This window comes from Cololabis saira, chromosome 4 (genome assembly GCF_033807715.1).
Source record: "Cololabis saira isolate AMF1-May2022 chromosome 4, fColSai1.1, whole genome shotgun sequence".
NCBI lineage: Eukaryota > Metazoa > Chordata > Actinopteri > Beloniformes > Belonidae > Cololabis > Cololabis saira.
Window position 1 is genome coordinate 11,880,908 of NC_084590.1, and position 18,413 is coordinate 11,899,320.

General features: G+C 43.9%; 1 protein-coding gene across 4 annotated transcripts; it reads right to left on the reverse strand.

The window, feature by feature from the left end:
• Positions 1 to 1,128: 1,128 nt before the first annotated feature.
• Positions 1,129 to 17,194, reverse strand: zc3h4 (zinc finger CCCH-type containing 4). Of its 4 annotated transcripts, none has more exons than XM_061718870.1 (14): positions 16,891 to 17,194; positions 13,284 to 13,608; positions 13,098 to 13,205; positions 12,213 to 12,312; positions 11,713 to 11,861; positions 11,183 to 11,288; positions 10,971 to 11,104; positions 10,767 to 10,874; positions 10,573 to 10,684; positions 8,857 to 8,966; positions 6,863 to 7,332; positions 5,534 to 5,829; positions 5,197 to 5,445; positions 1,129 to 4,075 (listed from the first exon to the last, which is right to left on the reverse strand). In XM_061718870.1, exons 1-14 carry the CDS (start codon positions 16,968 to 16,970, stop codon positions 2,445 to 2,447), a joined length of 3,978 nt encoding a protein of 1,325 aa, XP_061574854.1. In that variant the 5' UTR covers positions 16,971 to 17,194; the 3' UTR covers positions 1,129 to 2,444. The 4 variants fall into 4 exon arrangements, with proteins under 4 accessions (XP_061574854.1, XP_061574852.1, XP_061574851.1 ...); XM_061718868.1 differs by having other exon boundaries at positions 5,203 to 5,445; positions 12,108 to 12,312; XM_061718867.1 differs by having other exon boundaries at positions 12,108 to 12,312.
• Positions 17,195 to 18,413: the final 1,219 nt, after the last annotated feature.

The following is an 18,413-nucleotide window of genomic DNA, read 5'->3' on the forward strand; positions in this document are numbered from 1 at the left end:
GGTGCCTCTCACCCTTCTTCTCCTCTCCTTTTCCCTGCCTCTCTTCTCCATTACCATTTTTATCTATTATAAATATCTCATAGCTATCATTTTTGTCCATCGTTCCTGTAGTTTCTTGTGCCGGCCCCCCTTTTTTCTCTTTTGTGCATGCAGGCTGGAACCTCGGGAGCTGCGTTCTGTCCTGTGGGTAACCTTAAAGCGCTTGGATCTGGACCAGGACAGACGTCATCACCTTTATGACCTCAAAGTGGCTCATTACTAGTTTCATGGCTAGAGTATTAGCATGGTGATTTAGAAAGAGATGAAGAATATGACAGAATTATGGAGTTGTGATGGATGTATTATCTTTGTGCATATTTGCTTTTTTCATGAAATGTATATATGCTCATTCAAGTAATGGTATTTTTATAAATGTTTTGTGTACCGCAGATCTTATCGAGGGTGGGATGTGGGATAAAAGGGTTATGTTTATGAATTTATGTTCATTAAAATGAAAAATCAATAAACAAATTGTGAGAGAAAGAAAGTTTTTAACTGGGTGATCATGTATTAACTTTATTTAAATACTTACAACCTCACCTAGTGTACAGTTAGAAAACTCCCCAAAAACCTCAGTAAAGATACCGTTCAAATTTAAAAAGTGGAAAAAGAAGAAAAAACTGACAAACAGAAAAGAAAAGAATAAATGAACAATAACTTTCACAAATGTCCATGCCGACAGGTTTTTAACTGGTTCATAGTGACTTTTTTATTTTGTAGTTTAACTCCTGAAGCGCCGGAAACCGCACTGAGGTAAGCCATTATCACATATTCATGACATCATCCACTTCAAAAATACGTGAGGAAGTTGTATTCTTACAAATATAGCCAGGAAAAAATAAATTAAAGTGATCAATATCTGTACAGAAGCTGTTGTACAATCCTCCGGAGGTGCTTTTCCTCAGGTGTGACATGTTCAAACTAACGTGGGATTAAACCGTCTTCTCGGCGGCGGTGCGTCGGGTCTAGAGACGCGAGGGCCGGAGGTCACGCAGACTCCTGCTGGGATCCACTTCAAGTGAACATTTCCACCGCTGACGCGTCTCCTGCTCGCATCACAAAAAATAACTCCTCCCATTTGAGTTTAACGTGTTTGTTTCACTTGTTTTTATTATCTGGTGTTTGAATATCGCTTTTATGCAAAGCTCAGACGACAAAATATGAAAACAAAGGTTAAGACAGGTAGGTCCAAGAAGCAGTTAATGATTGTCGCGCCAAAAAAAGCTGAGAAAAAGACATTAAAAACTAAAATAAGATCCACTGCAGAAATCGTTTACCGGTAAGTTAATAAAACCGAGTTACTCGAAGCAAAGCGAGTGAACAAAGATCTCAAATTCTGATGAAGATGAAAACAAAGGATCTTCGATTGTAAAAACGGTGGTTTTCATTAAAATAAAAGAAAAATGTTCACTTGAAGATCTTCCCTCCACAAAGCAACGCGGCCGACATGGAGTAATGGGATGACAAAGGAAGAGCGGAGCAGTGGTTACAGATGCAGGACTGATGTCACCTCTTCTGGAGGATATAAATACAAAAAAAACAAAAACCCCAAAAATCTTACAGTATATCAACAGCCGGGGGAGCTACAGACATTTAAAAACATTAATACAAGTCTCATATAACACAAACTGACAGTGCAAAGAAGTAGAAAAATAAATACTACAAAATAAAAGTAGAATATAGATTTGTGTTTAGATATTTCTCTTGAACGTGGAGGTTATGCTTTCATGAGAGCTGAATACGCAAACGCAGTGATATTTAGAGCGGTTTATTTCTGGCAGGAGCTGAAACAATTTCCTTCGGGATTTTCATTTGATCACACAAATAAAACACAAATAATAATTATATTTTTTTTAGTGGGAAAGTGTTAAGATGGAAAAAAATAAAGGAGGCTGATTTTTATTATTCGCTGCAAAAGTACTGCCGATACTGAACGCCCAAATATATACATGAGTGCATCTGTTTAAAGATAAGTAGATTTACAAAAACATGAACTAAAGAACTAAAAAGAACCAAAAATAAAAAGAAGCTAAAATATTCATTTTACATAAACGTGTTCTGTTGCTGTCTGAGAGGAGCGAATACATCTTTGTACACATCAATAACTTTATTTAAAATAGAGATTCAACCTGGACACCCCCCCCCGCGACCCTCAGTCAATCTGACCCACATCACTGCGGCCGTGTGTGTGTGTGTGTGTGTGTGTGTGTGTGTGTGTGTGTGTGTGTGTGTGTGTGTGTGTGTGTGTGTGTGTGTGTGTGTGTGTGACCTCACAGAGAGTTTGTGTTTATGGGCCGTAAAGGCGTCGCTGCAGTGCACTCTTCTCTTTTTTCACAGATCTCGTGTATTTCCAGAAAAAAGAAAAACTGAATAATTAAAACCTCCCAACTCCCGCGGGTCGGGGGTCACTGGCAGAACGGCGAGGCCGTCGGGTCGAAGCCTTTGAAAACGTCCTTGAGCGAAGCGTTGTCCTGCTCGGTGGCGGCCGGGTCCGGCTGGGCCGGGCTGCTGCCCCCGAAGGGGCTCCCCGTCCCGCCGGCTTTGGCCGCCTGCTTCACGCCGTACAGGGACGACACCGGCAGGTTGTGGACCCCCGCGGGCCCCTGCTCAGGACCGGCGCCGGGGGCGGTCAGTCCTCCGGCCGCAGCGGCGGTCCCGGCTGCGGCGGCGCCACCCGGCGCCGTGGGCGAGGGGGCGGGTTTGGGTCGGGGCCGGTTGTAGCTGTTATACCTGTCCGTTCCCTGCTCGCCGCTCTTCTCTGGTTCCGGTTGGTCCAGCGCCGACTTCCGGACGAACAAGGGCTCCTTGGACTTGGACTTACTCGCCGCGGGTTCGCTGGGTTTGGACTCGGCGCTGGACGAGTTGGGGGAGTTGTTGGAACCGGCGCCGGTACCAGGACTACCTGGTTTGTTAGTCCTCGGGTCGTACAGACTGATGCTGCTCAGCACGCTGGCTCCCCCCGGTGTCCCGGCGCCGACGCCGCGCCCGGCGCCGCCCGAGGAAAGCAGCCGCGGGTCGTAGGGCGCGATGGCAGGCGGGGAGGAGCTCGCCGTCGTCGCCGGAGACGACGAGGGAAGAGACGCCGAGGCCGCCGGCTCCGACGGCTGTTTCAGCGCCGACTTCTGCGGCTGGAGACGTGGGTCGGCCGGGGTTTTACGGGTCACACGGGGGTCGATGGGCTTTTCTACAGGGGGGGAGGACACGGGGGGGCTCTGGCCCAGCAGGGAGGCGGGCGGGCCGGTCGGGAGAGGGGGAGACGGAGTCTGCGACGGGCCGGAGTTAACCGTCTTCAAGATGCGAGACAGCAGCTCGAAGTCGGGCAGGGAAGAGTTTGAGGCGGGCGGCTCCGCGGCGGGGGGCGGCTGCGCGGGGGGGGCGGTGTGCAGCTGGGCCCGGGAGGACACGGGGGGGATGCCGGGCGGCAGCGGCAGCAGGTCCTGCTTGGGGAGGGGGAGGGGCAGCAGGTCTTCGGGGGACCAGGTGACGGTCTTGGCGAAGGCCGGCATGTGCAGCGTCGTGTCCTTCTTGATGTGGCTGAACTGCTGCAGCTGCGACCGCGGGTCCCGCAGCGCCATCCCCATCAGCGGGTCCAGCGGGATCGGGACCGGCTTGTCCCGCAGGACCCGCTCCGTCTCCTCCTCCTCCGCCGCCGGGGTGGTGAGCGGGGGGGGCTTGTACACCAGGGGGGGGTCCGGCTTGTGGGTGGGAGAGTGGGAGGAGCCGGCCGCGGACGCCGCCGCCAGCCGGGCGAGACGCGGGTCGGCGGGAGGCCCGGAGGACGAGACGCCCGGCGTGGGGTGAGTCGGGTTGGACATCGGAGCCGCGTCGGCTCCACGTGCGAGCCGGGGGTCCCGGGCCAGGCGGGGGTCGGCCGGGCGGGGCGGGGGGCCGGCCGAGGCCTTCTGGAGCCGCGGGTCGCTGGGGACGCTGTCAGACTTCTGGGGAACCTGAGTCTGCTGACGCAGCGTCTTCAGGATGGACGTCACGCTCCCACCGCCGTCCTCGTCCTCGCTGGAGTACCAGTTCCCCGAGTCGCCTGCAACAGACATTCATTAAAAGTTAATAAACTCATATTATTTATTTGTAAAGCGATTAATTGAACGATTATTTTAGCGATTAGTCGACTAATCTAAGGAGTAATTGAACGATTATTTTTCTGTTGTTCAATTAATAAAATCCATAATGCATCAAATAAATGTAAAAAATCATTAATTATATAGTTTATTAAACACGGTTTTGCACAGCAAAATAAAAATATAGAATAAGATTATACAAAATAATGTATTACATTTATTTTTACAGTCCAACAAAAATCTCTACAAATCTGTACAAAATTACAAAAGGTTAAAGAAATGGACTGCATATTATCCAAATGTGTTAAAAACAACAGGTTAAAAATAAAATATTGGAATAAAAAAGGGCAGTTTCACACTAAAAACGTGAAAAACTAAATGTATGTAAAAACTGCTTCCCAGAAAGGTGTAAAACCTGATGACTTCTGTTTTCCACCTCTGGTGGACAAAAAGGCGTAAAAAAAGAAAGTGGTGGCCGACTTTTACCTAAATGTTACAGAATGCCAGTATGTGAGCGCCTGATTGAGGAAAAGTTTTAACACTGTCCATCTGTACAGAGACGTGTTCATTTAAAACTCTTCCCTCTTCATCATATCTCCATCAATAAAATAATGACAGCACAGATTTTCCCTGAAGAGTCACGTTTCCTCAACACTGCTCTTCAACACAGGAAAGAATTAAAAATTAAACCTTAAAGCCTAGTTTATACCCCACTTTCATATGTCCGTACATCTGTCTTTCACGCCCCCCCACGGCCCAGTGGATCATTTGTGTCTGTGTGGTTGTTAGGCAGCACCTCCACCAGGCGGCAGTGAAGAACCAACTACTGATAAACACGTTTATTTGCACCAATTCTGAGATAAAGGAGGTAAACAAACAGTTTACCTCCGAACCAAAGTCTAAATATGTTTTCATATCAACATAATTTTTAATACTTGGCAGAACACTGTCTGCCATGTTCTGCTATTTTCAAAGTGTAACTGTAAAGAAGTGATTTGATGACGATATTAATAGATGTTATAATCTATATTTCTAATATAAAACAAAATTCCTCTCTTCCCACGGAGCAGAGGAGATGATTTACCTTTACCTTCTACGTCTTTACTCTTCTCTGCTCCTCCCTCAGCCATCCTGCGAGCCCGTTCCTCCTCCTCCTGCTGCTTCTGCTGGATCCTCATGAACAGGACCCGCTGGGCCGGAGGCAGGAAGTCCGGCACCGAGATGCCTCCCTGAGCGCCGGAGGAGCCGCTAGCGGAGCCGTCCTGGCCGCCGGACTGGAAGTTCCCCGCTCCGCCTCCGTCGTCCATGCCGGGGAAACCCTGGTAGTTGTCGCCTGCGAGGGAACGGAGGACACTGGTTCAGAAACAGAACCACACAGACCCCTCCTCTGGTTCTGGTTCAGCTAGAAGTTCCCCTCTCACCTTCTTCTACCACTCCCTCCATCTTCATCCCCTCCTGCTGATTGTAGAAGTTGTTGAAGAAGTTTCCTCCGCCCTGGGGGGGCCCGGGGGGCATCGGAGGGCCGTCCCCTGGTGGAAACCCTCCCATCATGGGCGGACCGCCGGGCCCCATGTTGGGGGGGCCCTGGTTGGGGCCCATGTTGTGCATGTCGGGGGACATCATGCCCGGAGGGGGTGGGAAGCGGTTGGGGGGGGCACCCGGGGGCCCCTGGGGGCCGGGAGCGGTCGGTTGCGCCTGGTTGCCACTGGGGGCCTGGCTGCTGGAACAAACGGGAAGAGCTATTGAACGTGTTTACGGTGAGTCTGAAGAACTTAGATGGAGGACGAGTATGGGCTCAAATTAAAGCCATAAATATTTTGTATCGGTAAATAAACTTTGTACTTGTAGAAATATTTTGTGCATGTGTAGAACATTTTTGTAGTTGCAACATTGGATATACAAAGCTACAAACTTTTTTTAAAAAAAGCTACAAACTTTTTACAACTACGAATTATGGCACTGTTTTGACGTGCCAATAATAAGAGCCAATCAGCGATCTTTGACACGGGTTTCAAAGCATTTCTGGAGAGCCAATCAGCACATTGCATCGCCTACTGACGTCGCCACCATATTGGATGTTCAAGACTGCGCTGTAAACTAATACAAGTAAATGGACTTATTTTCATAAAGCGCCTTTTTCTACAAAGAAATTAATGTTTTACGTCTCATTTATTCATTCACACACGCACTGATATACTTGGGAAACAGTTAGGCACCAAATATAATATACTTAATTTTCTCAGACGGCAAAAATAAGAACTTTATTGATCCCACATAAGAGTAATTCATGTTATATCAGCTATAGAGAACAAGTTAGTGCCGAAAAACAATATATATCCCCCCTCACAAAAATAAGAAAAATAGAGAAACATATTTTCTCATCAACAAAGCATATTTTAAATTTTTTTTACATTACATTACATTTTATTGTTATTGTTATTTAATTGTCTGAAAAATGGTTCAAATATGTTATTTTGTTATTTGAATTTTTTTTAATTTGTTTTGTTGATGAAAAAATATGTCTATTTTGTGAGGGGGGCTATATATTGTTTTGTACAAGTACAATATTTGTACAAGTACAAATATTTTTAGCACACGCACAAAATATTTCTACAAGTACAAAGTTTATTTACAGATACAAAATATTTATGGCTTTAATTTGAGCCCATAGACGAGACCCCCCCCAGAACCCGATTTATCAAAATATAAACTAACTTTTAATTCTTGACACTTGTCTCTGAATCACTCACCTAACGGCCAGTTTCTGAGCCAGTTGTCCCGTCGGCTGGACTTTGATCTCAAACAACGAGGGAATCTTCTTCCCGGCGCAGCCCCCCCCTCCGCCGCCCGGAGGAGGGGGTCCCATATGCGGAGGAGGGCCGCTGGGGTTCGGGGGTGGCCCCCCCTGGAAGGGCCCTCCGTCGGGACAGTGGACCGGTGGACAGGCGTTGGGGTTGGGTCCGGGGGGCGGCGGGGGGAGCGGGGGGCCTTTGCTCCCGATGGGAACCTGATTAGGTCCAGGAGGACCCCCGAAGTCGCCCGGCGGGGGCCCGCCGAAGTCCCCGGGCCCCGAGCTGGTGTCCATGGGAAGAGGTCGAGGTGGAGTGGGGAGGAGCCCCACCCCTGGGGGGGGTTTGGGGAGAGGGTTGATCCCCTGTTTCTTCAGCTCCTCCACCTCCTTCTCATCCTCAGCTCCGGCTTCAGCGTCTTCTGCCAGCATCTGGACAACATTCAATGTTACATTAACCTCTCTTCAGGTATTAAATAACACATAGATACTTAAACTATGCCAAGTATACAATTGGTATTGTCAGGGATGTCACGATCACGTTGTTTCAGACTTTGCATCCCGATCAGGGATCAGATATACATTTTATTCTCATTATTCTAATCAGCACATGAAACAGATGATGGAAAAAAATTATGGAGAAAATTCTAAACTGGTGTATCAACAAGTAACGGATCCACGTAATTTTACGCGACGGCGCTGCTAATATGAAGAAAGCTATGTGAGGTGGCCGAAGTGTGAGCTGTCACGTAAAGTGAGTTCAATAAAGTTGTTTTTGGTGATCTCCGCATGCGCACATCGGTGTTACAGCGGAGATAAATATATAAGAGTTAAGTTACAACGGTGATTGAAAACCGAATGAAGCGTCGGTGTCGTCTTCCTCAGCTGAGAGTTCAGAGACAAACATTTTATTCTTTAATCCAGAAAAGGACAGTAAGAAGTAAGAGTACCATCTAAAAAGCACATTACTGCCCTACTTTATGAGCCTGTTGCTCTTTTATTTAGCTTATTTAAATGTTTACGTGGTATTTTAAGTTGAGCTGCTGTTTTTATTTAATTCAAATATATGTTTAAATTTGCACTATTTTTACTAGTTAATAGTTGCACTATTATTACTTGATTGTTCAAGCTACCTCAAAGAGAACGGCTCTGTTTAAGAGCAAAATGATAAAATAAGGTGAATAAAAAAAAATATGGGACCTGGATCTGTTTATTTTGCATTTGTTCATTTTTTTAAATGTGTAATGAAAGTATCGGACCGAGACTGTATGGGCAGATACCGTATTTTCCAGACTATAAGTCGTGTTTTTTTTTCATAGTTTGGGGTGCGACTTATGTGTGAAATTATTAACACATTATGACCAGTGATTTATTTTCACACTAAATCGCAAGAGGAGCGAACTGCAGCTGACGATAAGCGACGTAGAAGAGGAAGCGCTGCATCTTCTACCTCCGGAGTTAGTAGATTTGTTTAAAAGTGACACGAGGTTGAATATTTCATTGGATTTTAGTTATTTGGAGTGACACGGATGGTTCGGTAAACTTCTTAGCATGTTATTTATGCTATAGTTATCTGAATAACTCTTATTATGTTAACATACCAAGCACTTTCTCAGTTGTGTCATGTAACGTAAGCAAACCGTACTATTATTCAGCCTGTTGTTGCCTCTATTCTATTTTTATTTTAAATTGCCTTTCAAGATTAAATGTCTGTTCTTGGTGTTGGATTTTATAAAATAAATTTCCCCCCAAAAATGCGACTTATACTCCAAGTCGACATATATGTTTTTTCCTTCTTTACTATGGATTTTATGGCTAGTGTGACGGAAAATACGGTACTCAAAATCAAATGAATCGGATCGGGGCCAAAAAAGTCCTGATCGGGACATCTCTAATTATTGTCTTGTTATAAGATCTCAAAAACTGATGCCAGAGTGGTGAGTCGGAGAATCCCACCTTGTTGAGCAGCTCCTGAGTGTCGTCATTGAGGTCCTCGTGTGAAAACATACATTCATCTCCGTTGACACAGTTTCCTGTGGTATGGAACAGCTTACACGGGAATTCACGTGGAGGAGGAGTTAAGGAGAAACACACTTTCACGTTCAGCTGATCAATCACAAGTCAGAGAAACACAGTTAAACAAACTCATCTGGGCTCCCAGAACCATCTCGACTCCAAAGATCAGTTCAACCGTCAGAAATCTGGGAGTGACCTTTGACACTCCTCTGAAGTTTGACAAAAAAATCAACAATGTGGTGAGGACTAGTTTGTTCCAGTTGGCCAAAGTTAAGATGTTTCTAAGTTGGAGAAGGTCGTCCAACACTAACAGACGTGTGCACGTCACTCCTGTCCTTAACTCACTTCATCAGGTTCCCGTCCTTTATAGAGTTGATTTTAAACTTTTGATGTGAAGCTTTTAACGGCCTCACACCTAAAGTTGCTTTCTTCAACGAAAATTATGACTAAATATCGTTGTCAACGAACCTTAATCACCTGAGGAAAACGAGACGAAGCAACGAAAATGCTGGTCGCGACGATAACGATAATCAAATATATAATGCAATATTGTAGAGGAATAAAAACGAGACTAAAATGTAGATTAAAAAATAAAAAAATGCTAAAATGTGTCTTCATTTTGGTTGATCAAAACGAGACAAAATGTTCTAACAAAGATCCTTAATGTCCACGTTTTCAGTAGTTTCCTCTGGTTTAGTTCTGCTGCTGGGTGACGTCACGTCCTCAATCCCAGTCGTCGGGAATCAGATCCAGAAGATGCAGCTGCAGAGTTAGAGGCTGATGCCGTTAACGCAGAGCTCTAGGTTCACGTCAATTAAAAACAAAGTTACATAGAGAAACGCGGGGATCTGCTCTGGGGCTGGGAGAAGAAGAAGAGACAATCTTTGGATACACTTTCCTACATAGATGTGGAAAATAAAACCCAATGTGTCATTGAAAAAGAAAAAGATGCGGAGAAATGCGGAAAAATAAATATGTTGTAAACTCAAATTAGAGTCTTCTGTATCTGGAATGAATGTGTTCTTGAGTCTATAAGGTAAAAATAATATAATAATAAGAGAACCTTGTTTGAATTGTAAAATGGGTTTTGCTAAATACAATCTTTGACTAAAACTAGACTAAAATGGTCCTGGACAATTCTGACTAAAATAAGACTAAAATGCTCAGACTTTTAGTCGACTGAAACTTGACACGACTAAAAGGAGAATGAACGTGACTAAAACTATTAAAAAACTAAAATGATAAGTTGACCCAAAGACTAGACTAAAAGTAAAATTGAAACAGTCCGCCAGAAACGACATTAGTCGCACCCTTGTATTTATCCGAGCTTTTAACTGTCCGTAATCCCGGTAGAGCGCTGAGGTCGACTGATCAACTGTTGCTGGAAGTCCCAAGGTCCAAATATAAACACTGGGCATTTTAAAATCTCGGCTAAAAACCTATTAAAGTTGGATTTTAATACCCAGTAGTTGGATGACACTTTCATCTTAGTAGATTTTGTTGTATTTCATCGTTTTTGATTGTTCTTTTTTGTCTATTACTTGCTGTAAAGCACTTTGGCACACTGAAAGGCTGTTGAAAAGTGCTGTATAAATAAAGTACATGACATCTTACTCTAACAGAGGCGATCTCTACGAGGGGAACGGTAAAGGATATCGTGCATGTACGGGCAGTGGTCTGCTCGGGCGCAGAATCCAGTGATGTAGAACTTGCAGAGCTCCTTCTTCTTGGGCAGCTCGACGTCGTGGCTGAAGTTGCAGTGGTCCCCCTGGTGGTGAGAGAGGGTCACTGTGGTTAGAGGACTGAACACTGACAACAGAAACCAGCAGCTATCCTAAAAAGCATCGTACCCAGGTGCACCGCCCCTCGATGTAGTACTTGCAGATGGCCTTTCCTTTCTTGTCCTGGTGCTTGTCGTTGTGGTTCCGCCTCCCTGGTCCGGGCCCGTCACCACCATCCTGAATCACACACAACCCACCAGAAGTGACCGACATGCGGCTGCGTTCATGTGCTTCAGTCTGATCCAACGGCGATTTTAAAGAAAGATGTTTTACCCCGTTGTCCATCTCTCCGTTGTCGTCGTCGTGCCCCATGTCTCCTCGTCCTCTCCCCCTGTTCCGACCTTTCCCCCCTCGCAGCATGCCCCGCCCCCCTTTCCCTCGACCGCGCCCGCGGCCTCCTTTAGCTCCTGTGGAATAAAACGTTCAGATTAAGTTATTATGCGACCAACACTGCGTTACTTTCAAACGCGTGAGCGCGCACGAACCTCTGCCTCGGTCTTTGGACTTCTTGTACTGGCAGAGCTCTTTCGTGTAGTCGTCGTCGTAGTCGTCGCCGCCGCCGCCCATGTTGTCGTAGTCGTCCTCTCCGTACTGCAAAGGTCCAACCAGATTTCAGTATTAACTCATCAGCTTTGAACAGAACAGACTATTCGTCCGGAAACGTCGTTACAGATTCTCTGTCAACGCTTAATCTTTATTTTCACTTTGAGGACAAAGGGATGTGACATCGATAGCAGCTTGTGGGAAACGATTTGACTAATGTAGACTAATCAATAGTCCGTTTCCAGGAAAATGCTGTCTCTCAGTCTGTCGAGGTTGTGCATCGGTGCAGATATCTTTTATTGACCTTTGAGCAACAACTCACAAAAATCTAATCAGTGTTTGCAGTTTCATAACAACTCTGTTTTAATATCTCTTTGTCATTTATTTATTGGATCACTTTCTTTCATAAAAATGCTTCAAAAATGCTGTTTACCTCAGCGGAAAACGGACGGTGATGTTCCGAAGTCCTCACCTCTTCATCCCCGTAGCCGTCTCCATCATCGTCTCCACCCATTTTTCCTCCTCCCATTCGGCCGCCTCGCCCTCTTCCTCCTCCTCTTCCCCTCCTCCCTCCTCTCATCCCTCCACGGCCTCTCAGGCTCTTCATGCGACCTCTGCCCCCTGCAGGGACAAATACAGAGATAGACGTGAAACGAGAGCTAACCACGGCAGCGACGAAGGCAGCAGTGGCTAACCCGACCGCCAGCAGCGGACAAATCAGCGGTTGTTGCTGGAAAATGGAGCTACGTTGTAATTAAAACACAAACTAACGGCTATACTCACTGTGCTACTCTTATTAAACAGTGACCCCCCCTACTAGGACCTCATTCTGAGCAAATATTCATATTCAAACGTCCGTGGACCCACCTCGACCACCACGGCCGCCTCCGCCCTCCTTGGCTTTCCGGTACTGATTAAGCTCCTTTGTAAAATCATCATAATCTTCATCTCCCATGTCTTCCTCTTCCTCACCCTCATAGTTGTCCTCCTCATAGTCGTCGTAGCCGCCGTAGCCTTGCTTGTCCATCTTCATGTAACCTCCCTTCTTGGAGCCGCCGTAGCCTCCATGAGACTGAAAATAAATTCAGGATGATTAGTTTAGTGTCCGACCGATCAGCCTTTTTTTCCATTATTTCGATCACCGATTAGGGGGAAATCAAAAAGACCGATAGCCGATATCAGCCGATACGATTATTACCCTTTTTTACCTTTTTGGGAGAAAACAAATTTCAATACAAGAATTCATTTAAATGAATGGTGAGCAATTTATTGCTTTAACTAGGAAGGACAGCAATATTCACTTCGCACGGCTCACACATCAAAAATGCAAATTATGGAACATCAAACAAAACAAGCAGCATTTCAGTTATTAAAAATAACATTAAGTGAATTTTCTCTTTACATAAAATAAAAAAGCTGCCTATAAAAAATAACAAATTAAGAGGAATAACAGCCTCAATTTTAGAACAGTCAGGCACAATACTCCCAATTCCCAGACCCAAACCACAGCAAGTGCCTACTTGGAGGTAGTAACAGTAAGCTAACTAGTACACATGACAAACAACCAAACAGTACAGGTTGTGAAAATGGCTACACAGGTTGTTTTTTTAAGTGCAAATATTTACTTAAGTTTACTTAAGTTTGAGCATGTTGAACATTCTTAATACAAAAAGAAAATGCAGTATTTCAGTAAATTTCTTAATTTTTCTTTAAAAAAAAAAAAAAATAATATACCGATAATCCGATAATCAGCCACGGCCGATTATCGGTCGCCCACTAGATTAGTTTACTTTTTTTTTTACAGAAATAAAATGAGTGAACTTGTTAGAAACGTCAGGAAGGAACGGCGAGGCTTACAGGGGGAGGGTACTGAGGACTGTACTCTCGGTACTTCCTCTTCTCACTGGGACTGTAGTCGGAGTCGTCGCTGAAGTCCGAGTGGTCGTCGTCAGACGAGGCATGACGCTGAGAGAAGACGACAAACGTCAGACATTTAGATCAAATAAGACAGAGATTTAGATCATTATAAAAGTATATTCTTACTTTATGTTTTGATTTGCGCTTCTTCTTGGCCCTCCTCTTCTCCCTCTCCCGCTCCCTCTCTTTCTTCCGCTTCCTCTTGCGACGATGAGCACGCTCTTCGTCCGAGTTGCTGCTGGCGTGTCGCTCCCGGCTTTGGCGAGGCCTCTCCGCCGCACCGTCCCCTGCCGCGTCGCCCCCGCCGCCGCCCCCGCCGCCGCCGCCACCGTCCTCACACCCGTCCCCGCCTGGTGCGGCGGCTGCGGAGGCAGCTGCACCCACTTCCTGGACCTCCGTTTCGCCTCCATCATCCTCCAACTCGCCCTCCTCCAGCTCTCCATCCTCCGGCCTGTGAAGCAGACGACATACAAGTCAAACATTCGTCCTTCTCCCTTTTTCCAGTTCGGTCTTTAGGGATAAAAAACAAGAGATGATTATAAAGTGGGAGAAACACATTTGCTGCAAATGAGGAATAAAAAACAGAAAATATCGTCAAACAGTTTATAAATGTATAAATTAGATATAGTTAAACTAAAACACATCTATCAGTGTGTGAAAGACATGAAAATAATGTGAATGGTTTTCCAAATAAAGACAAAGGGAAATTTTTGAAGTCACATCAATAGCACATGACTGTATTTTGAAGGAAAAAAAAGAAAAATATTGCTAAATTTGTCAAATATTTGTGAAACTTGGCAGATATTTGTGTTTCAGTGACCCCAGCGGGTGTTTTTAGTGTCTGACCTTCGCTCGTGTTTCGCTTTGGCCCGACTGATTGCGTGAATTTAAATCTGATTTTATTTTATATTTTCAAATGAAAGACTACAATCATGCAATATGAACAAGCTGGAAAAATAAATAATTAAAATACTCATAAAGGTAATAAAAGTTCAACATATGAATACACAGTGTGAGATCTTAGCTGTCTTTTATTTCTTTTGCGCTGCAACGCTTCAAATCAGGTCGATCTGTGACTGTTTCCTCAGTTTTAACTGTGTGAAGCGTGAATAAGTGGCGTTGTGAGTTTGTGCAAACAGAACCCCGGTGTAGATCAACCGATGTCGCGACTAAACACAACGGTCTTGAGGATCCGTCTGACTCCGCACCCGTTGGTTCAACCCAACCACAAGCAGCTACTGATGGAGCAACACCGTCGCCATGGTGATACCAGTGTTTGTGATAATTAACCAAGAGCTCAGAGAGAAAAGTACAGTAATAAAGAGACGAAGCACTAATCCCCTCGCCGTTTGACAAGATGACACCTTGACTCAAGCCAAAACTATTAAAAAAAAACAAAAAAGCAAACAACCAAAGTCGGCTGACAAGTCGTCAAAAACCCTCCCCTTGTCCAGATAAGTGATTACGACAGCCGGACGAGACTTGAACACTGGTTTCATCCTACTGCACACGCAGACACGAGCAGGTGTTGGAAGCATCTGTCTGTGTTTGAGGCCGAACGTCAGCTGCACTGTGAGCGAACCACATCCTCAGCAGACGTCCTTCCTCAGAAGGAAATAATCAGTCCAACTATTTTTTGCTTAATGTCTCTTTACACGGTAAACATAACAATCAACTCCTGAAGCACCTGAAACAAACCCACAGGTGACTGGAACTCATTAACTTTCTTAAATTGTCCACATTAGACACTGATTTTCATTAATTAATCCAGGTCTCCTTCAGTGAATAAAGTATCAGGATAACTTGGATGAATGAGCTTTCTCTCTCTCTCTGGGATAATGAAGTAAAGATGTAATATTTGATTTGGAGCACAACCAAAAAAACAAACAAACTAATCAAAAACTTCTCGCATTCATGTTTTTAGCAGCTGTGATCAGTGAAACCAAAACATCTCCATCTCGGGTGCATCCTCTACGTAACCAAATCTTGGCTGCTGGCACATGTTACATGCTGACGGACAGAACCAGTCGCACGGACATCTCTCATGTCACAGAGGAGGGCTCTCTATCACAGCACGGGGATTTGGCTGCACTATAGAAGCAGGTTGTTGTGAATAGGGATGGCTGGGATCCACTGTGGACAGGAGCATGTGGCCCCTGTGGACCGTCAAAAAGTTATGCACACATCACCTGCTGCCAACAAAGTCCCAGAAAAGGTGGAAAAACTGGGAACGCAGACAAAACCTGGCCAGAAAAAGCTCATCGCTATGATCAAACATCTAAAAACTCAGGCTGCCAACATGTCCAGCTATATAAATCATCCCTAAACAAACAAACCAAGTGCTTTATCAGATCCTTGACACAGAGAAACCTAAATCTGTGCACAATCTGGTGTTAAAATATTTAAATTGCACCAAATCTAACATCATAACAGAATACTTCTGCAAGTGCGAAGTCTATTAAGGCTTCACCATGCACTATGGTACACATTTAGCTGATTGAATGAGTCCATATCAATAAAGCGGGCCACGATTAACATGAGGAATACTTACTGTGACCGGTTTTCTTCACATTTTGCACTCAAAACCACCATAGAGGAAAAGTTTTCCCAAAACCTTTTAGGGGGAACTAGTGGGTTTGAGGGGCTTGGTTAATAGGGGGCAACTAGGTTACAGTAATGTTGTTTTTCTGTCTTTCCCTCTCTCTTATCTGGGAACTGTGAAAAAAAGGGAACGTTGTGTTCTTCTGGGATGCTTTGCGTACGTTTTAAACATTTGGGGGGGACTTTTGTGGGTGTCTGGTGTGAGCTCGACTGTGAATAAAAGGGGCATGTTAAAACAAATAATCATCACGGATTTAACACGGACCAAAACATATATACATCATAAACCGAACTATTTTAAATTAAATTCATAAAATGAATGAGAAATTAGAAAGAAATGGGGAAAAAAAGATATTTCAGTTCACTTCTAAAGCCTGAATTATGGTTCTGCGTAAAAACGACGGCGTAGGGTACGCGTTGACGCGTACCGTAGAGTCTGCGTTGGTGTGACGCGGAACCATAAATCAGCCTTAAGTGCGCAGTTAAATCGCAACCACTTCCTTAGCACGGTTTAAAATGAACGAAATTATTCTTTTAGAAGCCGTGCCACTCGAATAATAACAATACCAAATATATTCTGGAGACGTTGAAATAAAAAAAAATCGAAAACGAATTTTCGACCGTGCCGTCGACAAACGGACATTAGCCGTTAGCTTAGCTTCGACTGGAAATGCCAACGTCGGTCTGAAAACAGACCGAAAATATAAAATTAAAAATAAAAAAAAAATTAAAAAAATGATAAAACGTATTACTACTTTCGCCGTTGGACCAATTTTCACCAAAAAGAGCGCAATTTTAACTAACTCGTTTGGTAAAAAGGCGGGTAATAGTGAAATGGAAGGTTGTTTTTTGTGAATTCTCCTTCAAAAGTTTCTCCGTTTCTCCATGGGATAATGTTGGTGAAAGAAAGTCAGGGAATAACGTTATTCCGTGTTCTATTAGGCCTCCCAGATGGCGTTGTCGTGTCAACAAGGCCGTTCCTTTTACCTCTGTACTTCCAGAAAAGGCGAGTTTAATCCCTTTGACACAGAAAAAAAAAAAAAAAAAAGGAAAAAAGAAACCCCGGGCTTTTGATTAAAAGCACAGGACAAATAAATAATTTCATTGAAATATGATTGTAGAATTACTCGACCTTTCGTCAGTCAGGAGACTGTTGTGTTCGTGGTTGGTAGGTGGGGAGTTTGGATGGACAGTCATGCTTTCCACAGCCATTTCCTCTCGCTACATTGAGGTGCGCAAAAATTACAAGTCGACACTGGAAATCTACTTGGCTTATGCGTCACTTCACTAGGATCTACTTGTTTTTTGTTTTAGGAAGAGACTCAGTTCATAGTAAGGCAACTCTCCACCACAGTTGTAAGAGAAATATGCTGAAATTGAGTCCTGACGTTCTCCGTCCTACTTTAGCGATGTGAAATGACGACTGATGAACTTAAAATGGCGGACCGTCTTCTTCAAAGACGGAGGGGGCGTGGCCTCCGAGACGGAAATCATGACGTGGCACCTCACGGAAATTACCGAGAGACAATGGCGGAGTGTCAGTAAAGCCCTGTGATTGACTGGCAGGCGCTCTTGCGAGCGAAATTCAGTTCAATTCAAACGCATAATACATGTTATTAGCAGGACTCGAGTTGTAAAAAGAATTCAGGGGGGATGGTGGATTTTATCATATGGGGACAGATAATTTGTGCTGATTACAAATAATATAATATATTACAAATAATAGCACTGACCAAAACACCTGCAGAAATACTGCAGGAATGACATAGCAGCAGTTAAATGCAGCCTTCTGTAAGCTTTAAATATCCACTGGGCTTACATCAAATACATCAAAACACAACAATAAAAAACAGTTTTCTGAACTTATCAATATGACTCTGTCCTTCACAGGATAAGTAATAATGGATCACTGCAAAAACTCAAAATCTTAACAAGATAATTTGTCTTATTTCTAGTTAAAATGACTCATTTTAGTAAAAAAAATCTCATTACACTTAAAACAAGACTCATCACTGGAAAAAACAACAATTTTCCCCTGTTTCAAGTAGATTTTCACTTGAAATAAGTAGAAAAATCTACCAGTGGAAAAAGATTTTTTTGCTTGTAATAAGAAGATAAAACCGGTGAAAATGGTCAAATAAGTTATTTTTCTGGTGATGACTGTAAATGTTGAAATAGCAGTAATACCACATTCATTGATGAAATCACATAAGCGATGGAAAGGGGGGGTGGCAGTTTTACGGGGGGATGATTTTGACCGTTTTTATTTCAGGGGGGATGCCATCCCCCCTCATCCCCCCTCAACTCCAGTACTGGTTATTAGTATAATTAAACCCCAATTGTTAATTGTTAATTGTTTTTTTTTTACATTTATGCGCATTTATATTATGTTATATTATATTCGGTAATAATCATGTCTGCCTCACTCTGCTGCACCTCTCACTTTTGTATTTCTTTTGTATAATTTTTTGTATTTTTTGTATAATTTGTCTTGTAAAATTGTAAATAGGTTATTTTTATTCAGAACTGTCCTTTTCTCTACCTCAAACTGCTGCACCTTTAAATGTTTATTCTGTACATATGCTAAGAAATACCACATTTGTTTATTTGTTCATTTTACCAACTAAAGAGCGAAATTACCGGAGTCAAATTCCT